This window comes from Cibotium barometz, chromosome 50, assembly GCF_041138505.1.
Source record: "Cibotium barometz isolate CiBa-2024 chromosome 50, ASM4113850v1, whole genome shotgun sequence".
Taxonomy (NCBI): Eukaryota; Viridiplantae; Streptophyta; class Polypodiopsida; order Cyatheales; family Cibotiaceae; genus Cibotium; species Cibotium barometz.
Window position 1 is genome coordinate 28,768,800 of NC_141095.1, and position 26,231 is coordinate 28,795,030.

The following is a 26,231-nucleotide window of genomic DNA, read 5'->3' on the forward strand; positions in this document are numbered from 1 at the left end:
ATCCCTTCGTTACTATATGTTGCTAGGGGTCCATGCTCCTCAACAAAATATGGCCCATGTACATGGAGGATGTACTACATAACAAAAAAATAAATTTAGTATATGTCAATTCCACTAAGTGTATCATGAATACAAAGGAGTCTTACCAAATAGTATGTGATATCTTTTTCTCCCCATGCTTCTTTGATTATTTGAATGAGATTTGTAATAGAACTTTTGTACTCTCGCGCATATGTAGCTGATGTCTTCTATTATCTCTAAGAATATTTAAAAAGATGTCAAGATGCTTCTAAACCTCCATTCTAAGATTTGCTAGCCGCGGTGTACTGGCAACATTTTTCATGATCTCACACAACTCTTTTCAACAATCCCACGTAACATTCACTTGTTTTTTACTATGGTTTCCTAAAAATCTTTTGGCTTTTGCACCTCCCATGGAGACATCTGCCAAGACATCTCGTGTTTTCCCTGAAACTATTGGATCTTTCGTTAAATAAAGCTGACCCCCATGAAAGCCCATTTTTGATAACAATGCTTCACATTTATCACTACATTGATCTGCCAACGATGTTGGTTTAACAGAATATGCATAATCAAGATGCAATCTCAGAAGCTTGTCAATTATTCTTACTCTACATGCAAAGTGCATATGTGAACATTCTTAAGAGAGAAAGGAAGAATGGGATCCCAAATGTCTTCTTTATTCTTGAACTTACTGACATCTATAGAGTCTCTCCTTGGTGGTCGCAAATTGCTCCTCTTTTGATCCCATACCTTTCATACAATAAATGCAAGGATACTTTGCATTAGCCCTGTTGCATATTCTAAGCATACATTTGATAGTCTTTAAGTCAGCACCCAAATGCCATTCCACTTTGAAATTGCCAAGTCCATCAACTATCAACATAACTCCAGTACTTTGGGATTGAATGATATTAGGGATATCTATGTGGGAGAACAACCATTTGAGGGTTTGATGATTTTCAGTTGGTATCTAAGCTACACCAACCCACCAAAGCTCCATCTCCAACTGGATTTTATGTTCTGGTTCCTCTCCTCTACCATTGTTGTTCTCAATTGCCCTGTTCATGATAGATATGCTCACTCTTTCCATCTGTTGTATTTTTTGGATCTGTGCCTCATCCAGCTTCAACACGAACTTTAGCACACCACCACATTTATCCACAGTAATTTTATACATATACACCATTACAATTTGTACTTTTCTAAGATCCACCCATATATTGTTGAATGCATTATAGACAAATGTACTCTTTTTCTTCTGCTTCTTATAAGGCATTATCCCTTCAATATGTATGTACTCTCCAAAAATACTCAAAATTTTCTGATTCATAGCAGTCCTAGCAGTAGAAACTGAAAGGGATCTTGGCAAACCAAAAGCCCTTATTCTCTTGCATCTAAGATTTTAGAACCATAATCCAGAAAGAGCTCGGTAACCTTTGCGACTAATACCCATGGTGTCACAAGTCTCTACTATTTCATCTGGTTTCACAATGGTCCTTTAGTCTCTTACCAACTCTTTGAGAGCAAGATCTCTCAAATTTGTATTCTCTGGAGATTGAAGAATTTTGACCAAGTATGTCTTGTTCATGGTTTCAATGAGAAGCTTGATTCTCTCCTCATTTCGACGGATATTAATACCTGAAATGTGAGACACATTTGTTTGCAAGGTTGAGTCTCCTCTTTTTAGCCCCACTACTTTCAGACAACTCACTTATATTCTTTAAAGTTCTCTTCCTCTCTCTGAATCCTCCTGCCAGGGTTTCTTTCAAGTTTACTAGTTTATCTTTCAAGGAGTGGTTTACAGCTTCTAGCTCTCTAATCTTATCATAAAGCTTTGAATTAGTTTTTTGAGATGTTAATAAAGTTTCTTTTAGTTAATGCATTTGGACTGAGCACACAAAAGATGCAGAACATAACTTCATACAGTAACCAAGCAGACCATCAAAACCATCTCCAACAAATCTAATCAAGTCATGAACATTTACAAATAGAGGAGGTCTACCAGTTGAAGGATAAATACTTCCATCCATCCACAAATTAATGTGCTTTCTTTCCTCTAGTCATAGTTTGTTTACCTCATCTTTGTCCAACAATGCTCGATGATGAATACTCCTCCAAGATGAATAGACCTGATCTATGTTAATAGTAAGTTTGTATGTGCGTTCTCTTGCATTGAGTAAAGAGTTAACGATAGACATTAGAGTATAATCCACTGTGCAAGGGTATAACAGAAAAGAAGAGAAGAAAGAAAGAGAGAGAGAGAGAGAGAGAGAGAGAGAGCGAGAAAAAGAGAGCACTCAAATGATGACGAGAGAAAAAACGGACGTGTTTTGGTGGGAATATTTATACAATAGACGTTTCAAAAATTCAAATAACATTGAGAATAACGACTGAAAAGTGTCTCTGACATAATTTAAGAAATGTTAGCATTTTTTGTGGCCTGTCTCTTAAATGCACCAAAAGTGCCTCTAAAAATTTGGAGATCTCATTCTACTAAACCTCAGCTAATTCGTGTTTTAATCAAAACTTTAAAGGATCATTTTTTTTTCGTTTTTGGCCATAGTGATTTAGATGACAAGGTAAATCCTTGAACCATTCATAGCATAACATCTTGTGTCATAAACTTCACTATTCCAGACTATAACTGTGTGCTGCGCCGTACATGTTCAAACTCTCTTGAACTTTACTTCTATAACTCTATTGATCTGCACACACACACACACACACACACACACACACACACACACCAGACTCTTTCCATCTCTTACTTTTTATTCGAATACTACCTGTTAGCCTGTTGGGTTGTTACAATCAATAATTCCACCCATCTCTATGGAGTTCATTAAGCATCACTATGGGTTTACTTGCTTATATAGAATCACACTTTTAGAAATTATAACAATTATTTAAGATTTCTCTTACGGGATGATGGAGTGAATGTGGTCATCCTTGTATCTTTGGCAGCTACGCTAACCTCTACTTCTCTGTTTTAATTCTTCCTAATGGGCTTAGGCTATGTCTTGGAAAAGCAACTTGTATTTTGTGAGTGTTCTAGTTTGCCCCAATATTCTTGGTTAGCTATCATAGTATTAGAGATTTATTATAAGTCTATTTGACCTTCGATTGTAAGGGTTACTAATAAATCCAACCTACCATTAATGGGGGAGAATGTAGATCACCAACTATAATAACCAACTCAGAAGTTGTTATAGCACCGATTGACCTTTCTCCTTTAGAGACTTGGAGATGTAGGCAAATAGATGCATTTCACACTTTCATCAACAATATTTCAAATATTCTGTAAACCATGGTATGACATATTACCCTTGCTTTTGAAATTTTTAATGCTTTGCATAACAAGTATGATACAAACCTATTGAGAAACTTAAACTTAGAGAACTTGTCTCAAGATAAGAACCTTATAGTTTACCATTGTCTAATTACGAGTTGGTGCTTTTCTTCAATAGAACCATCATTATGATAGAGGATTAAGTAGAGCTAGTAAAACGGCGGATGCACATCCTTCACTTTTAGAAATTTTGATTTGCAATGTAAAATCAATTCATGATCACATTAAATAAGTTTGTTGATTCTCTAATTACAAAATTAATGACATACATTATTTGTTCTACAACCATTGTAATTAATTATTGTCTTGTTGTTTACATAAGAGTCGTTTGGATTTAAGGAGCCAAATAAAGCTAGTTAATCTCATGGGGATCATTAGTACTAGCTCTATTAGGAATGTAGTGATAGAGTCAGCAGGTACGAAGCCTCTTGCAAGGCTACCAAGAAGGAAACCTCCATGAGTGGTACTGATCAAGAAGTCACCCCTCTTTACTCCTTCTATGGTCCTCCTAGCTACCTCCTTTGGAGATTCTGCACTCTCTCGATTGTATAAACATAACTTGCTCATAGTTTCTCTAAGATCCTTGGCAGTATTATCAACTAAAGAAGCCAACAAAAAACAAAGAAAAATGTATGAACTTATCAGGCATTTTAAGTTTCTTTTGAACCAAGAAAGATGTTTTCTAAAATGAAAATAAAGTAATTAAGCCTAGGGATTCTTTGGTAAGATTCACAATTCAAAAGTACATTTCCATCCACAAAGTTCGAATTGAGGCTTTTTCCCTTTGTTTAAAATATAAGAGTTAATTACTGTTTTAAATGCCAGGTTTGAGCCCAACACCTGCATGTCAATACTCTAGCGTGTGAAAATGGCATTACCACCTGGGCTAGAGTACTTTTAAGGAATTTTAAAAATTGAAAATAAATAAATTGAAGGGCTCTTAACACTTAAAAGAAAGAGATTAATAAGTAATGATGCTTTGTAAGGGTTTTTTTTTTCTCTGACTTATCTTAGGCCCAAGGTCCTCCCATAGTTATCGTTTTTCATTGTCGTCGGTGCTGGTGCTTTTTATCCGCCCGTATAGGCGATACTGAGGACGTGGGTTTTTTCTTTTGAACCTAGGACCTTGTGGTTCAAAACACCTTTCACCACTTTGGGCTATCACCTCATTGGCGCTTTGTGAGGGTTCATAACAACTAAAAAAAAGATATTAGCAGATGAGCTCATCATCGTACCTAGATCGAGCAATGGCGTCTCTGTGAATCCCGGGCAAACTAAGTTGACACGGATGTTCCATGGCATCAACTCAAATCTTAATAATTCAGCAAGGCCTTTAAGAGCATACTTGGTAGCTGTATACATGTTTCCGCCATAAAGAAGTACCTGCAAACAAGTAGTTTTCAAAGCAAACACAGCTGCTGTCATTTCTTTCTGCGGTAGTCCAACTCTCGCTAGCTTATTATGTCGCTAATCAAAGTTTACCAAGCTGCTGATTATCTCTCGCAAATGAGTGCTTACCAATCCCGACAGGGAGCTCATAATGACGATGGAGGAGGGGCTTCTCATGCTCCTGGGCTTCATTAGTGGGAGGGCAGCATGTATGGGAAACACACAGCCCAGCACGTTGGTTTTTGTCACGAATTCTAATTCAGTCGCCTTGACTTCGTCCACACGCCCTCCCACACCCACCCCAGCACAGCACATCAAGATGTCTATAGGCCGCCATTGGAAGCTCTCCTTAATGGCCATGGCTATGGCCTCTGCATCAGTAACATCTACAGCCTGCACCATCAACACTCAAAATAGGCCAGTAGTAATGAACTATCGGGTGATTAATCATGAATTATAAGCTGCCAAAAAAAAAAAACTGATTAGCGACATAGATTGATTAGCGAGCAGATATAGGAGGGAACCTTGAGGAGGATGGAATCGGGCTGGCGGGCAAGTGTGGACGTGAGGAGGCGATGGGCGGCGGCCAGCTTGGAGGGTGTGCGGGCGATGAGGGTGAGGAAAGCCCCCTCGGAGGCGCACCTCATGGCGATGGCGAGGCCGATGCCGCTGGAGCCCCCTGTGATCACAACGTGCTTGCCGGAGAGAGACGGCATGTGCAGGCGGTTGTTGCGTCCCAGGAATCGTAGGCAAAACTTGAGCGTAAGCAGCAGTGCAAGCACGGCAATCGCTGCATGGCCGTAGCCCACCATCTTACCACGCTAAGAGAGAGAGAGAGAGAGAGAGAGAGAGAGAGAAAGAGCTCGGGCGTCTAAGAGAGAGAGCGAGCGCGCTATGCATTTATAGAATACCGTTCCACGTGATCTTTGACATACATGACAAGGTTTAACACTAAGGGTCCCAATGTGAAACCTACAACATTCTACTACCAACTTCCAAGGGCGTTGAGTGTTTATTAATACAAATTGATGCTAACAAATGCATGAGGCCGACAACATTCTACTATCAAGTGTGTTCATTAATACAATTTAATGAAATCGTGTGTGTATTCATTATTACATTAGAAAACTATATAACTTTAAGAAATTGATGAGATACATGATGATCAATGAGTACACAAGGAGGTAATGAACAATGAGGACACCATGTCATTGAGGTAATCAAGTGTGTTCATGGATAGCTTTCAACTAACCACCTCTAGTCTCTACTAGTGGATTCTTCGGTATCTACCTTAAATGAAAGACTCAGGTACCTTAAATGAAAGACTCCACGATACTTTTTCTTGATAAATAAAATCTTGTAGATTTAATCATATACTACATTCTACTATCCAAGTGTATTCATGAATACAAGTTAATGAAATTCTATTGCTCTTTGAGACTAACTCCTTGAGGTTACCTTAGGCCATCTTCCTACACCCAACTTTAATGATTAGCCAACAACATTAAATGAAATTGTCGTACTTTTGGCATAGTTAGAAACTCCATGGCCAAATTGCTTTAAAATGCGTTTGGCCAAGTTTACTTAATCTGTGACAAAAGGCCTTTAGTCTTTAAAAAAGAGGATGCACTTAAGGCTCATCCCTCCAATACTTAATAAGTTGGGATTTTTTCTAAAAAAACCACCAGAGTGTGCAAGGAAATTTAAAGCCATCACTTTCCATTATGGGAGTGGGTATACTTGAATCCATATCATTTTTCCACTATTGGAGTGGGTAGACTCAGATTGTTAAATATAGATATATGTCCGCACCATAACCCTTCCATCTATAAATATATGTCCGCACCATAACCCTTCCATCTATAAATGTAACATCAAATTTATTTAGCATTGTAATGATTTCATGTGCGCTATGTATGATAGTGATATATTCTAGTGAGAAATTTGATTCCTTTGACTATCACATTATGATAATTTTCTATCTACAAAATACCCATAGTCTTAAGAATTTGATGAAAACATTAAAAAAGGTATATGAGGGATCAACATTTAATTCTAGAAGGGATGCAACTCTTATCAAGGGTGTTCATGCATAGCTTTCAAGTAACTAACTCTAGTCCCTAGTATCTACCTTAAATGAAAGAGTCACATACTTTTTCTCGATAAATAAAATCTTGTAGATTTTACCAACCATGAAATTATGATACTATAATAATTACTTAAGTTTTTTTAAGTATAATTTATTCATCGAGCTTAAACATTTTTAATATTTATTTACTTTAATCCTATTTCATTTCATTGAATCTTGTTTTTCTATTCATTGTGTATTTCATTCATCTCATGAAATCCCGTTGATTTCATTAGCTAATAAAATAGGCAAGATTTAAGCTCAATTACATTTTATTTATTTTAATAATCTAATGAAATAGATAAGAATAAAATGCTCAAGTATTTAAACTCAAATACATTTTATCAATTTCATAAATTTTATGAAATAAATCTAATATCTTTTAAATAATTAAAATTTTAAGCTTATTTAAATATTTGCTATAAGATTTAAATACTTTACTATGTATCGTAAAAGTAAGTTTAAATAATTTAATAGTTTTATTATTCATTTTAAAAACTAAGGTATTTTTATTATTTTCATCAATGTAATAAAATAAAACCAAGAAGGTTCAAATATTTAAGTATTTAAAATCATTTAAGGGAGGAAGCATGAAAATGTGCTATGCTTTTTTGTGTTGGGGATAGTGCTAATTAGCAAAATTTTTATTTTAATTTTTAGGTCTAAAGATGACCCACAATGCAAATTTAGGTATTTTATTCTTATTGATTAATTTAGGTAGCAAGATTTTTTATAGCAAAAATATGTTAACCTTTCATTTTAGTTAAGATGCCATCATACCCAAACATTATCCGATGGTGATCAAACTTTGCGACGAGCTTGTGGGGGGGCTCTTAGTGCTTGTGAAGCTATGGAAAATCTTGCTTTTCTCATGCCATCGTACCTAAAGATCATTGGATGGTGACCAAACGTTTAGAGCATGTGGGGGGCAAAGCATGCGGGGAAGAACCCCCCACATGTTCGTATCCCCCCCCAGGGTGGTTGCAGGATCAGGGGGCCCAGTTTTGTCCACTCAGGCACCCTGTAAACAGTTAAAAAACAGGCATTTGTTTACCTTTAGTGGCCAATCTCTCCTAGCTAACAAAGGAGTTTCCTTTCAAGTTATTTTGTTGGAACATCACATGAAAAGTTGGGAATATAGTTGCATGATATGATTAAGTATTAGATAGCTAAAGTCCTTATTTCCTTAGGTACAAAGTCAATGTATACACCCTGTCCCAAATTTGGACTGATCCCATAAAATGCTAATATCTTTTACATATAAACTCATATGAGATTCCCACTTTGGACCTTAGATTTTCACATATTTTAGAGCTTAACTTGATTTTTTGAGAAAATTTCAAGCTATTTGTCTATTTTCTTTAAATATTTCAAGGTCTTTAAAGTGTTGTAATATATGCCAATTTTCGTACCCACAATAACGACCACTTAAAAAGCTCAATCTTGTAGAGCAAAAGAGTGGTAGGTAGTGAGGCACTAGTCGAATGTGGTGGTTAGTTAAAATTGCAAATCCAATGGTTAGATTTTTAATGATCTCATTTCCAAAATTCTTCCAAGCTGTCAGAAGGCCTGTAAATATTAATAATCTAATTAGTAAAATTACATTTTTGATGTAAATCATCTAAAAACTATAGGAACTAGTGTACTTGTTATGGTGCATCTATGGAAAAAAATTTGGATCAATTTAAGTATAGAAATATTATTTTTAATTAATTTTGATTAATTAGACTAATTTATATTAATTTAAGTTATATTAGATTAATTTAAGTGCATGTGTATTTCCATTAGTTGCTTGATCTCATTTGAAGTACCTTGCCCTCCCAAACTTTCTCTCCAATCATTGTCCCAGTCCAGCATAAACTGGACAAAACTGGACACCCTGATCTTGCAACAACCCCCCAACATGCTTGCAAAGTTTAGTCACCATCGGAAGATGTTTGGTATATCAAGTAGCGCCTTGTGTTGTGCAATTTTCAATTCTCTTCATGCTCGAGAGGCTATGGAAAATCTCGCTCTTCCCCATGACATCGTACCCAAAAATTGTCCGATGGTGACCAAACTTTGCGAGCATGTGAGGGGGGACCCCCCCATATGCTTGCAATATTTTTCACCATCAAACGATGTTTGCAAAGTCAAGTAGCACCCTATCTTTTTGTATTTTTCAAGTCTCTTAGTGCTCGAGACACCATAGAAAATCCTTCTCTTCCCCATGCCATCGTACCCAAATATCGTCTGATAGTGACCAAACTTTGCGAGCATGTGGGGGGGGGGGACTCTCCCAACATGCTCGCAAAGTTTGCTCACCATTGAAAAATGTTCACAAAGTCAAGTAGCACCCCGTGTGCATTTTTCAAGTCCCTTAGTGCTGGAGAGGCCATGGAAAATCCCCCTCTTCCCCATGCCATCGTACCCAAACATCATCCGATGGGACCAAACTTTGCAAGCATGTTTGGTATCCATGAGACGATGTTTGCAAAGTCAAGTAGCACCCCATGTGCAATTGAAATAATATGAAATTGTATACAAAATAAAAGAGACACTTAGATAAAACCATGATCGATAAAGTACAAAGACATCATCGAGGTAGAAGAATATTTCAACATGAGGAAATATGAAATACCTCTAAAAGTACAACCATGAAATGAAAAAAAGGTACTAAGATGAAAGTAGACTACATATCAAGATAAAGATATAGTCATCAACACCATATCTAGCTCTCAAATGCTCTAGAATGCTCTCATGGTCATCCACTCGAAGCCAAAAACACAGGCGAGATCCATGTTTTTGACTTTTTACTCGATCAAGAGTGAGCTTAATAGCAAGGAGTGAGAGTGTTGAAATGCCTCTAACTTCCATTGCCACTGTTTTGCAACAACTTAAGACTCTCTTGATGACGATGTCCAATTTGCTGGTAGAACTGGCAGGCTGCCATCGTATCCTGGTCAAGGATGCAATTTAGCCTAGTGCAACTCATGAGATATTAGTCTACTCCCTTGCTATTTCCCTCATCGGCAACAATAACGGCAAATACATCACTCTCCTATAGCAAATCTATCAGCTCATCATAGTTGGCAATGAATGTGCTCATCGAACAACACTCGCGATGTGGAGGATGCTTGGGATAGAGCAATGTTTGCATCCATGCAGCATCTGTCATCCTCTCGAGGCACAATATAACCAATCTCAATCCATGCATGCTCCACAAAAGCATGCAAAGCGTTGTGTGTGAATCGTGGGGGCCGCCATGTTGAAGTTCACGTTGTATCAAAGATAAGCATTAGCATGGTGGATTAAGTCTAATCATGCACATGATTAAGTGATTAGCAATAAGGAAAGTAATTATTAAAAAGCCCAACATAATGATATAAAATGTGAGAGTGGTTTATTCAAGAATGTAAGCCTCATTATATAGGCTTTGAGTACATCTTATTAGGTGACCCTAATCTTGCTTAAATCACTAATGAGAGGCTCCCACATTCTCTCACTGACAAGATCTCTCATCTACCTGATTCCCCATGAGTTTCTTCCACCTATTTGGATTAATCCTTTTGAGAGTTTACTGCTTTGTGATTACAAATTTTACCCTTGCATATATTTCTCCTAAGGTTATGCCTCTCATAAATTATCCCGCATTATTGGAAGCTCACAGTTGTGGGCCCTCTATTAAAATTCAACTTGAAAGAAATATACAAGCTTAAAATAGAATAAAATTACGCAATGCGACACAAGAATGGGTTAAATCTCCCCCACCACTATGAGAGTGGCTCACGTCCTGTTCATGGTGTATTTAAACATATTTCCTTGTACAAAAAGCAAGAGCCAAAAATACATGTAGCCAAAAATATGGATCTCCACTTTGGGCTTGTATAAGCCTAAATACAAAAGTGTGAACACTCTAAGGTTCACTCATAAAATAGAACTAATATATATCAAAATTTTGCACACTAATGTGGATCCATGCACATCCCGCACACTAACCCTACCATTGAACTGCTTTAACATTCACAATATAAGCTCAAAATATGTGACAAGTTAGAGGTGATCAGTCTAGCTTGAACATAAAATAAATATCCATCAAATAAATCCATAAATTCTAAATAATGTGAATAATTCCAACATTCCTCCCTGGTGAAAAGCAATTGTCCTCAATTGCTAAACATGCAATACCTCAAAGTCGGTATCTTTACATATTTAAACAACTACGTGCAATACCTCAATTCAATGATCTTTGCATGAAAGTAAATATGAAGTTCAAAATATCCATCACAAAAATCCATAATATCAAAACCTCGTACAATACCTCAATTCGGTGACCTTTGCATGGAAAAAAAAAACCATGTGTGATACCTCAAATCAGTTACCTTCATACATACCAATGCCAAATACCAAAAGAAACTGAGAATCGTGTGATTCCTCAAATTGGTGACCTTCACACATATCAATATCAAATGAACTGCCAGTCGTGTGATACCTCAAATCGATGACCTTCACACGATTACACCGGTCTTTGTTAGAATGCACAGCGAAAGACTAACGCACGTAGGAGATGCATCACCATCGAGCTCCACGAACACCCCCAACGGGCACTGCAACATCCCTCCACCGGGCTCCCATCTCCCAGTGAGATGCCTCCCAAAACACCGGCCGGAGGAGATGATTATGACAAGGTGCCACTCTAGCCTATATATGGCTCTACAACTTCCCATGCTTCCACTTATGGGATAATACAAGGCACCTTCTAGCCATAGACCACAAGCTCGAAGTCGCCAACCTTCCAACACCCTCCCTGGATTCAAGCTCCGCAAGCCACTGAGGCGTGAGGGGATCGCCTACTAGGACCACACATGCCTGAGCCACCCAGGACCACACACGCCCGGGCTCTGATACCATGTCAGAATGCGCAGCGAAAGACTAACGCACGTAGGAGACGCATCACCATCAAGGTCCACGAACACCCCCAACGGGCAGCATCCCTCCACTGGGCTCCCACCTCCCACAGTGAGCTGCCTCCAAAAACATCGGCCGAAGGAGATGACTATGACAAGGTGCCACTCTAGCCTATATATGGCTCTTCAACTTCCCATGCTTCCACTTATGGGATAATCCAAGGTACCTTCTAGCCATAGATCACAAGCTTGAAATCGCCAACCTTCCAACACCCTCCCCCGATTTGAGCTCCGTAAGCCATCGAGGCGCGAGGGGGTCGCCCCCAGGACCACACACGCATGGGCTCTGATACCATGTCAGAATGCGCAGCGAAAGACTAACGCACGTAGGAGACGCATCACCATTGAGCTCCACGAACACCCCCATGGGCACTGCAGCATCCATCTCCCAGTGAGTTGCCTCCCAAAACACCAGCCGGAGGAGATGATTATGACAAGGTGCTACTCTAGCCGATATATTGCTCTTCAACTTCCCATAACTTATGGGGTAATCCAAGGCACCTTCTATCCATAGATCACAAGCTCGAAATCGCCAACCTTCCAACACCCTCCCTCGATTCGAGCTCCGCAAGCCACCGAGGTGCGAGGGGATCACCTAGGACCACACATGCTTGAGCCACCCAGGACCACACACGCCTGGGCTTTGATACCATGTCAAAATGCACAACAGACTAACGCACGTAGGAGACGCATCACCATCGAGGTCCACGAACACCCCCAACGGGCACTGCAGCATCCCTCCACCGGGCTCCCATCTCCCGGTGAGCTGCCTCCCAAAACAGCGACCGGAGGAGCTGATTATGATGACAAGGTGCCACTCTAGTCTATATATGGCTCTTCAATTTCCCATGCTTCCACTTATGGGATAATCCAAGGCACCTTCTAGGCATAGATCACAAGCTCGAAATCGCCAACCTTCCAACAGTCTCAATACCAAGTGTAAAATTCACTATAGCTGTCTGTGAAAGGAGCTGATAGGGGCAAAGTGTGTAGCAAGGTCATGGTCTAGAATCCACCGAGATTTTTCTACAAGATGATTCTTGTACTTAAACCAAATAGCTGACATAAACATTGCCATTGTGAGTTGAAGTTTGCTCACGATCAAGAATTGCTTCTGGGACTAAAATTTATGTATCAGCCTCTAAGAGAGGTGGGTCATCATAAATAGGGGTAGAAGTGGTGTACCTTTAAAGGGTCTAAGAAGAAGACTAATGTGAAAGGAATTATGAATATTCCAATGGTCAAGAAGGGACAAACGATAAGCATTGTCATTGATCTTAGCAGTTATTCTAAAAGGCCCTTAAAATCGTGGAGATAATTTAATAGCTAGACTTTAGTTTGCACTTTTCTATGCGAAGCGAAACTAAATCATTTTCCTTTAAAGTATTTGGTCTTCTATGCTTGTTAGCCTATTTAGTGTAATCTTGTTGAGTCTTAAGAATCTAGACTCATTAACTTCGGCCAAAATTCGGTTATGAGTCATGGCAAAATCATTGGCTACTGGAACTTCATGAGTCTAGTAATTGGAGTTAGAAGTTCTTACCATAGACAATCTCAAAAGGAGCTTTGCCACCAATGGTTGAATGAGGTGTGTTATTATATGCAAATTACAAAGATGCAAATACTGATCCCAATTTGCAGGAGATGAGATAGTGTAAGACCTCAAAAGATCTAAAATAGTGCTGTTCGTGGCCTCATTTTGTCTATTACTTTCTGGATGATGTGCAGAACTAAAATCAATATTTGTGCCTAAGCTTGAAAATAATGCCATCCAAAAATGATTACAAAATCGAGAATCACTATCTGAAATAATGACTTTAGGTAAGCCATGATTTGTAAAGATAGTTTTGATAAACAATTGTGTAAACAATTGTGCAACATGTGAAGCAGTCAATGTTTTAACACGCAGTGAAATAAGCTTGCTTACTAAACCTATCCACACTTGTCTATATCATATCATTTCGAGAAGATGTGGTAGGTAAACCAGTTATTAAGTCCATATAAATTTCTTCCCATGGTGCTGCAACACAAATAGGCAAAGGCATGAGTAGCCCATATTGTTTTCCTTGGTGTCTTTTAACTCATTGACATATCACACATTTAGATACAAAAGAAGAAACATCATGGTGCAAAGAGTAGTGAGAATTCCACGATGCCCAACATATGGGGGACATTGCATCTCTTTAAGAATAAAAGATCTATAAGGAAGTGTAATGCATAAACACTTTTGAAGGAAAATGAAACCATCATTATATGCATAATCATGAAGAGGCAACCAATTATTAGTTTCTAACTTGTGCCAAACATCAGAAAAATCAGGATCTATAACATATGAATCACATATATCATGCAAAGAATGAATGTTAAGCACTAAAATGTTAGAAGTAGAAGGTCATCAACTAAGTGCATCAACCACTACATTCTCTTTACCAGGTTAATATAGGATAAGAGGATGAAAATCTGAATAAAAGATGCCCATTTGATATGGCGGTCTGAGATAAGAGGTTGATTAAGAAGATATTTAATACTTTGTTGGTTGGTCTTAATCATAAACTCAGAACCCATAAGATAATATTTCCACATGCATAAGGCATGGACAAGTGCTAATAATTCCTTGTCGTATGTACTATATGAAAGTTCAGAAGGTTTCAATTTTCTACTCTCATAAGCCAAAGGCTATCCATCTTGCATGAGGAGAAGGACTGCACCAATTCCTGAGCCACTAGCATCAGTGACTACTAAGAAGAATGATTGAGTAAAGTCTAGAAGTTGGAGGATAGGGGCACGAGTCAACAAATATTTTAGTCTATCAAATGATTTTTGTTGGCTTTCACCCCATCAAAAAACTAGACCTTTCTTAAGCAATATTGTCAAAGGAAGTGCTATCAATGAGAAATTATGAATAAACTTTCTATAAAAACGAGCCAAAACCAAGAAAATATCTAGCTTCTTTAACACGTGTTGGTGTAGGCAAAGTCTTAATTACTTTTACCTTTTTTGGATCAACTTTGATACCTTCACCTGAAACAATGTGGCCTAAGTGCTCAACTTCATCTTGGAAAAAGAGACTTTTGTTTGGATTAGCATAAAGTTGATTTTCTTTAAGAAGATTAAACACTAATGCAAGATGATCTTCATGTTTTGCATGATTCTTACTAAAGACAAGCAAATCATCAAAGAAAACAATGACGCAATTCTGATGGTTAAGAAATACATGATTCATCATGCGTGTAAAAGTAGCAGGTGCATTAGTTAGACCGAAAGGCATAACCAAAAATTTATAATATGACCAGTTTGAGTACGAAAAATAGTTAAATTATAAATGTCAACATTGGTCATTAAAATTTGATGATATTTTTATTTTAAATCAATTTTACTAAAGATAGATGCACCTTTAAGCTTGTCTAGCAAATCATCAACACGAGGGATGGGATATCTATTCTTAACTGTGACCTTATTGAGAGCTCTCTAATCAATACACATGCAATAAATCTTATTTTTCTTTTCATCAACAAGAAGAACAGGTGCACCAAAAGGAGAATTACTAGGTTGAATAAGTTTCTTGTCTAATAATTCTCTAATTTGGAGTTCCGATAAGGAGCTCTAAGAGGTGGTTGGCTACCCATAATAATCTTTATAGTATGGTCTTCAGGATGTGAAAGAGGTAAGGTAGGAGGTAAATCATCTATAAAACAATCTTGAAACTGTTAGTATACACTCAATGCCCGCCTCTCAGCATGTATCTCACTTTGAAGTATAAAGGATATTTTTTAGGCCCCCATTATAAGGAGTAGCCATGGTGCATATGTCTTTAGTGGGAACCCTGCCTTACACACTGATGGGGTCATTATTATGACCATTGATGATGGTTAGGATATGGTTAGGGGTACGAGTGTTAGGTGGGGTCCGATGCATCGCCTCGGCTGGGTCCCAGGGGGCTAGCAGCTCCCTTGGCGGGGGTTCGGGGGCGAGAGTCCCCAAGGTGACGGTATGAGGAATATTCCCTCAGATACTAGGTCCATCATTAGTAGGCAGTGGTCGGTGGGCCATGTTCTTGATATGCAAGCGGTGACCGTATCTATGTAGTGTAACCACCCTAGTTGTATACGTGTCTACCACACCGCCTATAGTACTATATATGGACATGGTTGCCATGAGCTAAGGTATCCAATGCTTGTGAGTATCTATGTAGTGTAACCACCCTAGTTGTATACGTGTCTACCACACCGCCTATAGTACTATATATGGACATGGTTGCCATGAGCTAAGGTATCCAATGCTTGTGGGTATTCACCCTCTTCTACACCTCGTACATAATCCATCCAGAGTTTGTCTAGATTCCCATCTAAGCTCTACTTGAGAGTGCACGGGTGGACAGCACCATCACTTGTACCTCTTTGGTATAATCAGAATTTTAAATTCTCTCCATTGTGTATCTATTACATTGTCTATTGTGCTTTGTCTTTCTATCTCTTTTTGTTGTGCCATATTCTTATATGGTATCAGAGCTTAGGTGCTCTTATCGTGTATAGTGCATAAAGTTTAGTCTTTCTTTGCATAGAACCCTAGGAGTGATGGCTTCTACCTCTTTTGTTGTTGGTGCTGCTCTGCTACACTAGTCTTGTGCATTCATCCACCTACCTTCATGGAAGGCAAGCTTGATAGAACAAACTTTACTCTTTGGAAATTAAAATTAATGCCATTCTAGACTCATATGAGCTCCTAGAAACTGTTCTGGGAATGGATGCAGAACCAGTGGGAAGTCACGACCCTAACAACCCTACAAACATGCTTCTACCAAATGCTACACTTCTTCGGGCATGGAGAAGGCACAATGCTGACGCACTTTATACCATCTTCACCAGCGTAAGTGATTCTGTTCTCACTCTAATTCAACATACTGCCAAGGCTACAAAGACTTGGATCATACTAAGAAATAAGTATGAGACTCGCAATCAGACAAAGATTTTGAACCTGGAGAATCAGCTTGTTGCTAAAAAGTTTGTTGAAGGAGAAGCTATTGAAGCATTTATATCCGCTGATCAAAACTCTACGAGATCAAATGGTTGTTGTAGGGATTACACACACTAGTGTGAGGAGTTGGCCTGGAGGTGCATCCAAATTCTTCCACAGAAGTATGACGGCTTGGCTACATTACTAAATACTCAGGTTAGAGTACCATCTTTATCATTTCAAAAATTTAGTGCTATCCTACTTGAGGAGGAGGAGATGTGGCTGAAGACCCATGATGGTACTCAGGTTAGAGTACCATCTTTATCATTTTAAAAAATTTAGTGCTATGCTACTTGAGGAGGAGATGTGGCTAAAGACCCATGATGGTAGTGATGCTGCATTTTCAGCCAATGCTAAAGGCAAAGGCACGACATCTTCTGATGAGAAGAACAAGAAGCCAAAGAAGAAGAAGTTTCAAGGGAGTTGTTATCACTATGAGAAGAAGGGTCACTCTGTCAAAGACTACAGAAAGAAGCAGGCTGACGAGAGAAGAATAGCACCTTAAAGTCTTTATGGAAGGGAAAGGAGTTAGTCAACAATGTCAAGACACTGAGCTTGAACTTTGGGTCGCCATTGAAGAGGTATGTTCATCTACTCAGGCTCCAGTTAATGATTCATGGATTTTGGATAGTAGAGCATCCCGACACATGACCAGTAAGAAGGGCTAGTATAGTTCCTGGAAGCCTCCATAGGAACCCATCAATGTTATTGCTCGGAATAATGCTAAATGTCTAGCCGAAGGGTCTGGAACAATATCTTTTGTGGCAGCTATAGGTGAAGATAAGAAGCTGTCAAATGTACTCTATGTACCCCAGATAAAGAGAAATCTACTATTAGTTGCGGCGATGACGGATCGTGGGCTTGAAGTACGCTTCAAGAAACTTGAAGTAGAAATTCTAGATGTTGTTGGCAAGGTAGTTGGCAAAGGAGTAAGGCGCAACAATCTCTACGAGCTAAGTGCCCTTACAGTGTGTCTGCTAATAAGAGCACAAGCAAACTTTGGCACGAGCAATTTGGTCACATTGGATTTGTTGATGCAAAAAAAGGGTATGGTAGCTAATTTGCCTGCATTTTGAAAATTGCATGAACCATGTGAGAAGCTTGTATGATGGGCAAGCAACAACGCAAGGCATTTCCACAGGAAAGAAACAATCAGGCGAAGAGTCCTCTAGAGCTGGTACATGCTAATCTTTGTGGTAAAATGTCTACTACTGCATTAGGGGGATCTTCTTACTTTATGCTGTTAGTCGACAATTACAATAGGACAATGTGGGTTTATTTCCTTTGGGATAAGGCTGAAGCTTTTGGCAAGTTCAAACAGTGGCATAAGCTTGTGGAAAATGAGACAAGGAAAGAAGGTGAAGAAGTTTTGTATAGATTGAGGAGGAGAATTCCTTTCAACAGAATTTGAAAGCTACTGCAAGGATAATGGCATCAAGCACCAACCACCACACCAATGCTCACACACCTCAGCAAAATGGTGTTGTAGAACACTGCAATCAAACTGTCATGGTGGAGATGGCTCAATGCATGTTGAAGGCAAAGGGTTTGCCCAATACATTTTGGGTTGAAGTAGTCAACACAGTAATTTATGTCCTCAATCCAAGCTACACAAAGGCACTCAAGGATGTTACACCTCAAGAGGCCTACTCTAGTAAGAAACCTTCAGTTTCTCATTTCAGAACATTTGGTTGTGAATGTTATGTGCATATTCCAGATGCATCTAGGACCAAGCTAGATGCCAAAAGCAAGAAGTGTATCTTTCTTGGATAAAGTCAAGATTCGAAGGCATATTGGCTCTATGATACAGAGGCAAAGAAGATTGTGGCCAACCGAGATGTGGTATTTGTAGAATAGCCACACTCAGTGGAGGAAGGAGGTCCATCCACTCTATCATCAGCCAGAGAAATAGTCCACCATCAGCCCAACCCATCAGTCTCTGATTTCATCTCAAGGAGGAGTTTTGAGAGGATGAAGACTCTCACACATCACAACAGCCTGCTGCCTGCTGGCTGCTGCACCACAAGGAAAGCCACTTCCAAAGTGGGCACAACAGCTCTTTGATGAGCGTAATCCAGTACCTAAGAAGCTAGAATCTTCAGCAGATGGACCACGCAGATCAAGGAGAATAGAGGAGCAGAGAAGAGTATCTAATCTTAGTGTCAATATATGACCTTGATGGCTGAGATAATGGGAACAGTAAAGGAGCCAGCCACCTTGGATGAATCCTTAGCAAATCCAAAGTGGAAAGCCATGATGCAGTCTGAGTATGACATCATTATAAAGAACAACACCTGGGAGCTAGTTGACCGACCACCAAACAGAAAGGTAATTAATGGGTTTGGAAAGCTAACTATAAGGTTGATGGCTCACTTGAAAAATACAAAGTTAGGTTGGTTGCACAGGGATTTACACAGGTAGAGGGTTTCAACTTTGATGAAACCTTTGCTTCCACAGCTTGTATGATAACTATTAGGGAGGTACTTGCCTTGGCTGCTCACAAAAAGTGGCTAGTCTTTCACATGGATGTCAAATCAGCATTTCTGAACGGCCATCTCAAGGAGGAGGTATATGTAGCTCAACCACTAGGTTTTGAGATGCCCAGATCAGAAAACAAAGTTTACATGCTGAAGAAGGCATTGTATGGGCTGAAACAAGCCCCAAAGGCATGGTATCACAGGATAGACCAATTTTTCAAAAAGATTCGGTTTATAAGAAGTGCTTCCACTAACTTGTATGCTCTAAAAAGTCATGGCAAGATTGTTTTGGTTGTCTTGTATGTAGATGACTTAAACATTTTAGGTGACAATGAAGAGATAATCCTAAAGACAATGGATATGCTGAGGCATGAGTTTGAGATGACAGACTTGGGTTTTATGCATTTCTATTTGGGGATTGAGGTCTGGCAAGAGTCAGATAAAATCTTCATTTCGGAGAAAAAGTATGCTTGGGAGATTCTCAAAGCATTTGGGATGACAAACTGCAAGCATGTGTCTACACTAATGGAAGTGAGAATGAAGCTTTCTGTAGAGGATTCTTCATCACTTGTTGACATCAGGACGTATAGGAAATTGGTGGGGAGTTTGGTTTTTCTCACTAACACTAGACTTGATATCTGCTTCACAGTTGGTGTGTTGAGCAAGTTTTCCAACAAGCCACGAGAGTCATTGGAAGGAAGGGATGAGGGTACTTAGGTACATCAGAGGTACTCTTCAGTATGGCATCAATGGGTGACACTCTGACAGGTTATTGTGACTTTGATTGGGTAGGAGATTGTGATTCTAGGAAATTAGTTTCTCGATATTGTTTTTCGCTTGGTTTTGGTGCTTTCTCTTGGACCAGCAATGGCAAAAGAAACCTACAATGGCACTTTCTTCCAGAGAGGCTGAGTATAAGGCAGTTTGCTTTGCTGCATGTGAGGTGGTATGGCTGAGGAGAATGGTGTTCAGATCAGGGAGGCTACAATCTTGAGGTGTGACAATCAGAGTTGCATGGCTATCTCCAAGAACCCTATGTTTCATGCTCGCACGAAGCACATTGAGATTCAGTATCATTATGTGTGGGAGTTGATAGAGGATGAGACAGTGGAGCTGGAGTATTGCTCTACAAAAAAAAACTGTGCTGACATCTTCACCAAGGCTCTTAGGAAGGACTAGCTCACTCGGCATCTTCATCGACTTGGCGTTGGGCCAAAAACATAGTTCATCTTTGGACCATTGAGGGGGGGTGTTAGTATACACTCAATGCCCACCTCTAAGCATGTATCTTACTTTGAAGTATAAAGCACATTTGTTAGGCCCCCATTATGAGGAGTAGCATGGTGCATATGTCTTTAGTGGGAAGCCTGGCTTAGATGCCGATGGGGTCATTATTGTGACCATTGATGATGGTTAGGAGATGGTCAGGGGTACGAGCATTAGCTAGGGTCCAATCTAGCAAAGTTTATATTAATTCCAATATACGTTAGCAAAGGCACACACCTTCTGCTGAGGAAAAGTGATGCGTAGGCGTCTCTCCTTGCGGAAGTATTGCCATGTCTCCATGCACATATCAGCCCTCCTCTTGTTTATCTCCACCATACAGTAGCATCTATTTATTTTTCATATTACAATAAGCGTTAGAATATACCATAGAACTTGTTAGATTTCAATGTTTTGTTTCTTTTATTGATTTTTTAACTTCGATCATTTGATAAATGACTCATGTTTTTATGGTACTTGAAAATCAGATTTGGACCAATCAAAGGGTACACAACCACCTCCTACTGGTGGTGGTTGGGGTGCACAGAGTTCCAATACTGCACATGAACCCGTTTACAATGATTTCTACTACGATGAGTCTATTATATGTTGGTGCGCTTGTTGTCGTGGCACATATCGGAGGCCACGACGGGAGTGCTTTTCACATGAGATGACTCATGGTACTTTTGAGCGAGCACCACCACATGAGGAGCGACATCGACCTATGGTTGAAATTATGCTTAGAGGGAAAAGCTAGTAGATGGTTCATTGCATTGATGCCAGCGATCAAGACCGACTTCAAAACCTTGAAATCAACCTTTATACATGGCTTTTCCAGACAAGGTGATCGGTGGAGTGCAGCAATAGAACTCTATTCAATTAAGCATCAACCAAATGAATCCATTAGAGATTTTATTCTTAGGATAAAACTCTTAGACTCACATTGTGAGTCATTGGTAAAAATTAAACGATGTTCAATTGAGGAGATGTTTCATGATGGGCTTGAAGAATAACAGCTTACACAACTTGATCATTATATCCAATCCGGAAACATTTGATCAATGTTGCAAAGAAGCAATACGTTTAGATGACAACATGCTAGAAGATGATCATGCTACGAGGTGTTCCTCATCTAAACCAAGTGAAGCAATGGCAAAAGAAAGATCGATCTTGGGATTGACATTCCCTGAATTTTATGCAGCCTTGCTTAAAACCTTACAGTAAACATCTCTAATAGAGGATGAAAACCTTCAAAGCCGGACATCCTTAATGCCTCTAAAAGTGAGGTGTGAAATTCCTTGTGTTGAATGCAATCACTATGACCATCCCAATCCTCATTCTGCATATAAGGCCCTTGTCCTTTTATACTACATATATTATAAAACCTTTGACCATGATACTAAAAAGTGTCCCGCTTCATCCACAATAGACTCAAAACCTCTATCTTCCATGCACCAAACAAAAATACAGGAAGTAGTTAATCGAACACTTTAGTGTTTCTATTATCGAAGACCTCACAAGGTGGTAGAGTGCACATTATGGAATACTTCCATGCCCATAGTCACTGACACCTTGCGACCAATGTGTGAACGATGTGGCATTGATCACATGTTCCAAGATTGCCTAGGACGAGTTGCTTCAATGCAACTTGTCTCACAAAATACAACTCTTAACATCTTAAGTGTATAAAATGGGCAACTGGCCACAGTACCCTTGAATGTGCTTACATGCTTACATGCTTACAAGCCAAGTACCCTTATATGTGCTTACATGCTTACATGCTTACATGCTTACAAGCCACAATATATAAGTGTATAAAATGGGCAACTGGCCACAGTACCCTTGAATGTGCTTACATGCTTACAAAGCCAAGGCACAAGAAACAATCAAAAGGAATGCAAAAGACAATACCTCAACATGGGTAGAAGAACATGCTTCAAAACAGAACCCAAAAGAAGGAGAAAAATCTTCTAAAACCAAGAAAAACAAAGGACAACAAACTGTCGAAACCAAGGTTGAATTAAAAGATAAGGAAAAGGAGTCTGTAGTAGAGGACATAAACATGAAAGCACAAAAGCTATATATGATGCAGAAGCATCCACCTTGACGGCCACCACACAAACCTCGACACCCATATGTGCGACACAGGATACAAAAACCCAAAAGAAAATTTGATCTCATCGCACGAGTAAACATAATGAAAAACTGACAAACCAAAGAAAGTTAGAGAATGAAACAAGTTCTAGTACATCCCTAAGTGAAGATGAAACAAGTTCTTACTCTTCGCTCAGTGCACCACATAGACCAATAAAGAAACTAGAACCCACCCAACCACCCCAAATGGATAATGATAATCACATGACATATGCGGAACACAAAAAGCAAGCTTAGAAGAGCATGCTTAGAAGGTCACCGGTTGTGATAATGCCAAACCTAAAACAACAACCAAGATATAAAAGCCTAGAGGAGTACCACTTTCCCTTTCAAGAGGAAGACATACTCTCTACAGAAGAGTCATTTGAAACAGACTGTATTATGAACTATAGGCTTGAGAATGCACGTGAGGAATTTGATAATTCCCTTACAAGATTAAAATAGTCTCTCAAAACCTCATTCGGAGGAATGCTCCTCTCTCATGATGATAAAGCCAGCATCACATCAGCACTTGCACCTTTAATAGCTCATCCTGAGTTATACAAGGACATAACAAACTCCATAAAATAGGACTGTGAGGATTCACAAGTTTCCAAACAGCCCTCATTAAGAATTTTCTGAGGGCCAAGTGTGCTAGTGTACGTATTGGGTTCTCTTGTTGAAAAAGCTGAGAACCAAATAGAGGATGAAAGTGAATGGGAATATGAAACAAAAATAAGATCTGAAGCTGAAATAATAACCAAAACACCCATGGTTCCTTTGGAAGATTCTATCATGGTATGGTTGGATTTCCCTACAGGCAATGATGTTTAGTGCAAACGCGCATTGATTAGCCCTTGATCTAGTCATAATATCATGACAATAGACACTTGGGTGTCATTGGGATAGCCTAAACTCATCCCTGCAAAAAAATAGTCTTGCAAGAGGAGCTAATGAACAAAACATTGAAGTTCTAGGTTACTTTAGATACACTACTCGAACAATCGATCGTCGTGATATGGAATTTAAATTTCATTTTACCCTAGATTCCCTTGAGTATGATGTCATCCTTGGCAGAACTTAGATAAGTGAATCGTTGTATTCACTAGATGAATCCATGTAAACAGTCACTTTGAACACTACAATTGCTATTACGAGAGGAAGAAACCTTGCAAGAGCTGGAACTTCCAACATATCTTACTGAAAAGATCCCTAGGATTTTGGTGGGATTGGAAATTTCAAATAAAATCACCATAGCTCAAGCATAGCTTTATCCAACACGAGAATACAATCTCATGACTCGAGCTATGGGATTTGTTAGGTCAACCAACACTCACACGACACATCTTGAAAGGATTACCTTTACACAAGACTTGAACATGCCATGTATGGGGTACTTTGAACATACAATGTATATTGAAACTAACCCCCTCACTTGCAAGTTTTTTGTGGTTGAGTATGTGTTGGAAGTAGATTTGATCTTGGGGCATAAATGGATTATTGCTACCCAAGCACCACTGTGCTTTGCTAGCGATAGAGTCATCATGATGGTCAACGACAAAAAATTGACAATACCATACTGCCAAGAAGAGGATCCAACTTTAATGGATATCTACGGTATTGAATGCAAAAGGATACAAGCCTCTTCCACAAAAGCCCCTCTATACAATGATCTACCAACTGCATCAACAACCAACTCCAATAAAGCCTCTACTCCTTCAACCCCATCCTCACCTACAAAGTTCAATGCCAAAACCTCGCAATCAGTAGCTATTCCTAAAGAAGTTCCCAGAGCCCAACCGTCTATCTCTAACAGAGAACTCAAAGGAAAGGCCTGGGATCCTATGCATTTTCATCGACAAACCTCATCAAAGGAGACAACCACATGCTCAAAGGCCTCGTCATTGAGACAAACACTCCACAAAAGATTCTAACCTCATCATCATCAACAATGCCCATGAGTCTCAAACCTGCAGCCTCAAGAAGGGTCCCAAACCTTCCACATCAACCCTAAAGAAAACTCTACCCTAAGACTCCCAGAATCACGATATCTTAATAGTATCAAGGCTACTATGAAGGTGCCAATCAAATTTGGGTGCCTCGATAGTCAAAACCTCTTCCTCAACGCAGAACTCAGAGGCATATCACGCAATAGCCACTATATATTTGTTAAGCTTATTGCTTACTATTCTTTTGGTTAAATTAATGTAGTAGCTGCTCCATGAGTACATATCCATACTCATTCACTGGAGAACATTTGCACCAAAGCCTCACCATTGACAACTTCCAGGTACATCTCTGGATGGGGGGGCCATGGTGGGCGAAAGCCTGGTCAATGGTACAACCCATCGCCTGGAATTTTTCTTCAAATTACAAACCTCTCCAAACGATGCCACCATTTTCACAAATCAATGATCTTCAATCCTTATTGAAGATATCTACATTAGGCTCGCAAGTCGACGTAATTTTTTCAATCCTCACCACAAGTGGCTACTTTAACACAGAGCAGTTCAATAAGAGTCTATATGACTCAATTCTTTTACTACATGTAAATTTGCTTCATAAGAGCACTTAAATATACATAAAAAATAAAAAGCACATGGGCAGAAGAAAGTAAGAACAGGTCCTTCTCAAGAGTCTTGCCACACAAAGGGACATCATCAAAAGCCAATTACTTCAAATGATGAATGTTGCTTCAAAAATCAAATGAGAAACTGAGAATCACCATCTCGTTCTGATGATTAAGTCTACGTTCCTCTGGATCCTTCCCTCTCTTTTCTCCCATTATTAACATCTCTTAGTGTCCCACTAATAAAATCACATGTAACCTTGCCGATGAATGCCAAAAATAAATTAACCCCAAAAAAGAGAACTCACACAAATATAAAAATGTAATCATTTGCAAAACCCCCACCCCCCACCTCGTTAGGAATTCCCAATAAACCACTAACCTCTTCATTCGTTAACTAGCTTTTCTTAATTCCTCCGGAGGAACAAAGACCATTGAACGTCATTCAACATCAAAGCCATCAAAAAAGCTTGTTCTTTCTCCCCACACAAAGGTCGTCAACGCGATCATGCGGACGCGATCGTCATCAGAAAGGGGGAGATGTTAATCCAATTCTAGGATTAACAAGACCTACCTCCATTATCTTACATCAAGGAGTCACGGTAGATACACCAAAGGATCATACATTCACGATATGAAGCAATAGTGTCCAAAACTACAACTTGGATGGGCACCTATAATGGTGTGACAGAGTATTTATGGTGATTCCCGCTTCAAGGGCATGTGGTTAGGATGAAGTCCTAGGTGATGTACTTCATGGATATATTATGAGAGTAGTCATTGTAATAGCATTAGACCTCTTATGAGCCTAAAGTGCCCGGTCGGCCATAGTTTAAGTGAGTGTGAACACTTATGGCCATGCATATAAGTGAATTTTCTCATAATACAACATACTCTCCCATTGTGCAATTGAGTCTTGCTCTTGCTAATCTCTCTCCCT

The 26,231-nt window shown here is 39.2% G+C and overlaps 1 protein-coding gene across 1 annotated transcript; it reads right to left on the reverse strand.

The window, feature by feature from the left end:
* Positions 1-3,667: 3,667 nt before the first annotated feature.
* Positions 3,668-5,574, reverse strand: LOC147610006 (uncharacterized). The gene is made up of 4 exons (XM_086787240.1): positions 5,248-5,574; positions 4,856-5,155; positions 4,609-4,756; positions 3,668-3,972 (listed from the first exon to the last, which is right to left on the reverse strand). Exons 1-4 carry the CDS (start codon positions 5,572-5,574, stop codon positions 3,668-3,670), a joined length of 1,080 nt encoding a protein of 359 aa, XP_086643366.1.
* Between the last annotated feature and the right edge of the window lie 20,657 nt (positions 5,575-26,231).

Coding starts and splice junctions, on each gene's coding strand:
- LOC147610006 (XM_086787240.1), bottom strand. CDS start 5,574: ATGGTGGGCTACGGCCATGCAGCGATTGCCGTGCTTGCACTGCTGCTT. Junction 4,757..4,855: donor GAGAGATAATCAGCAGCTTG/GTAAACTTTGAT, acceptor ACTTGTTTGCAG/GTACTTCTTTATGGCGGAAA. Junction 3,973..4,608: donor GACGCCATTGCTCGATCTAG/GTACGATGATGA, acceptor TGGCTTCTTTAG/TTGATAATACTGCCAAGGAT.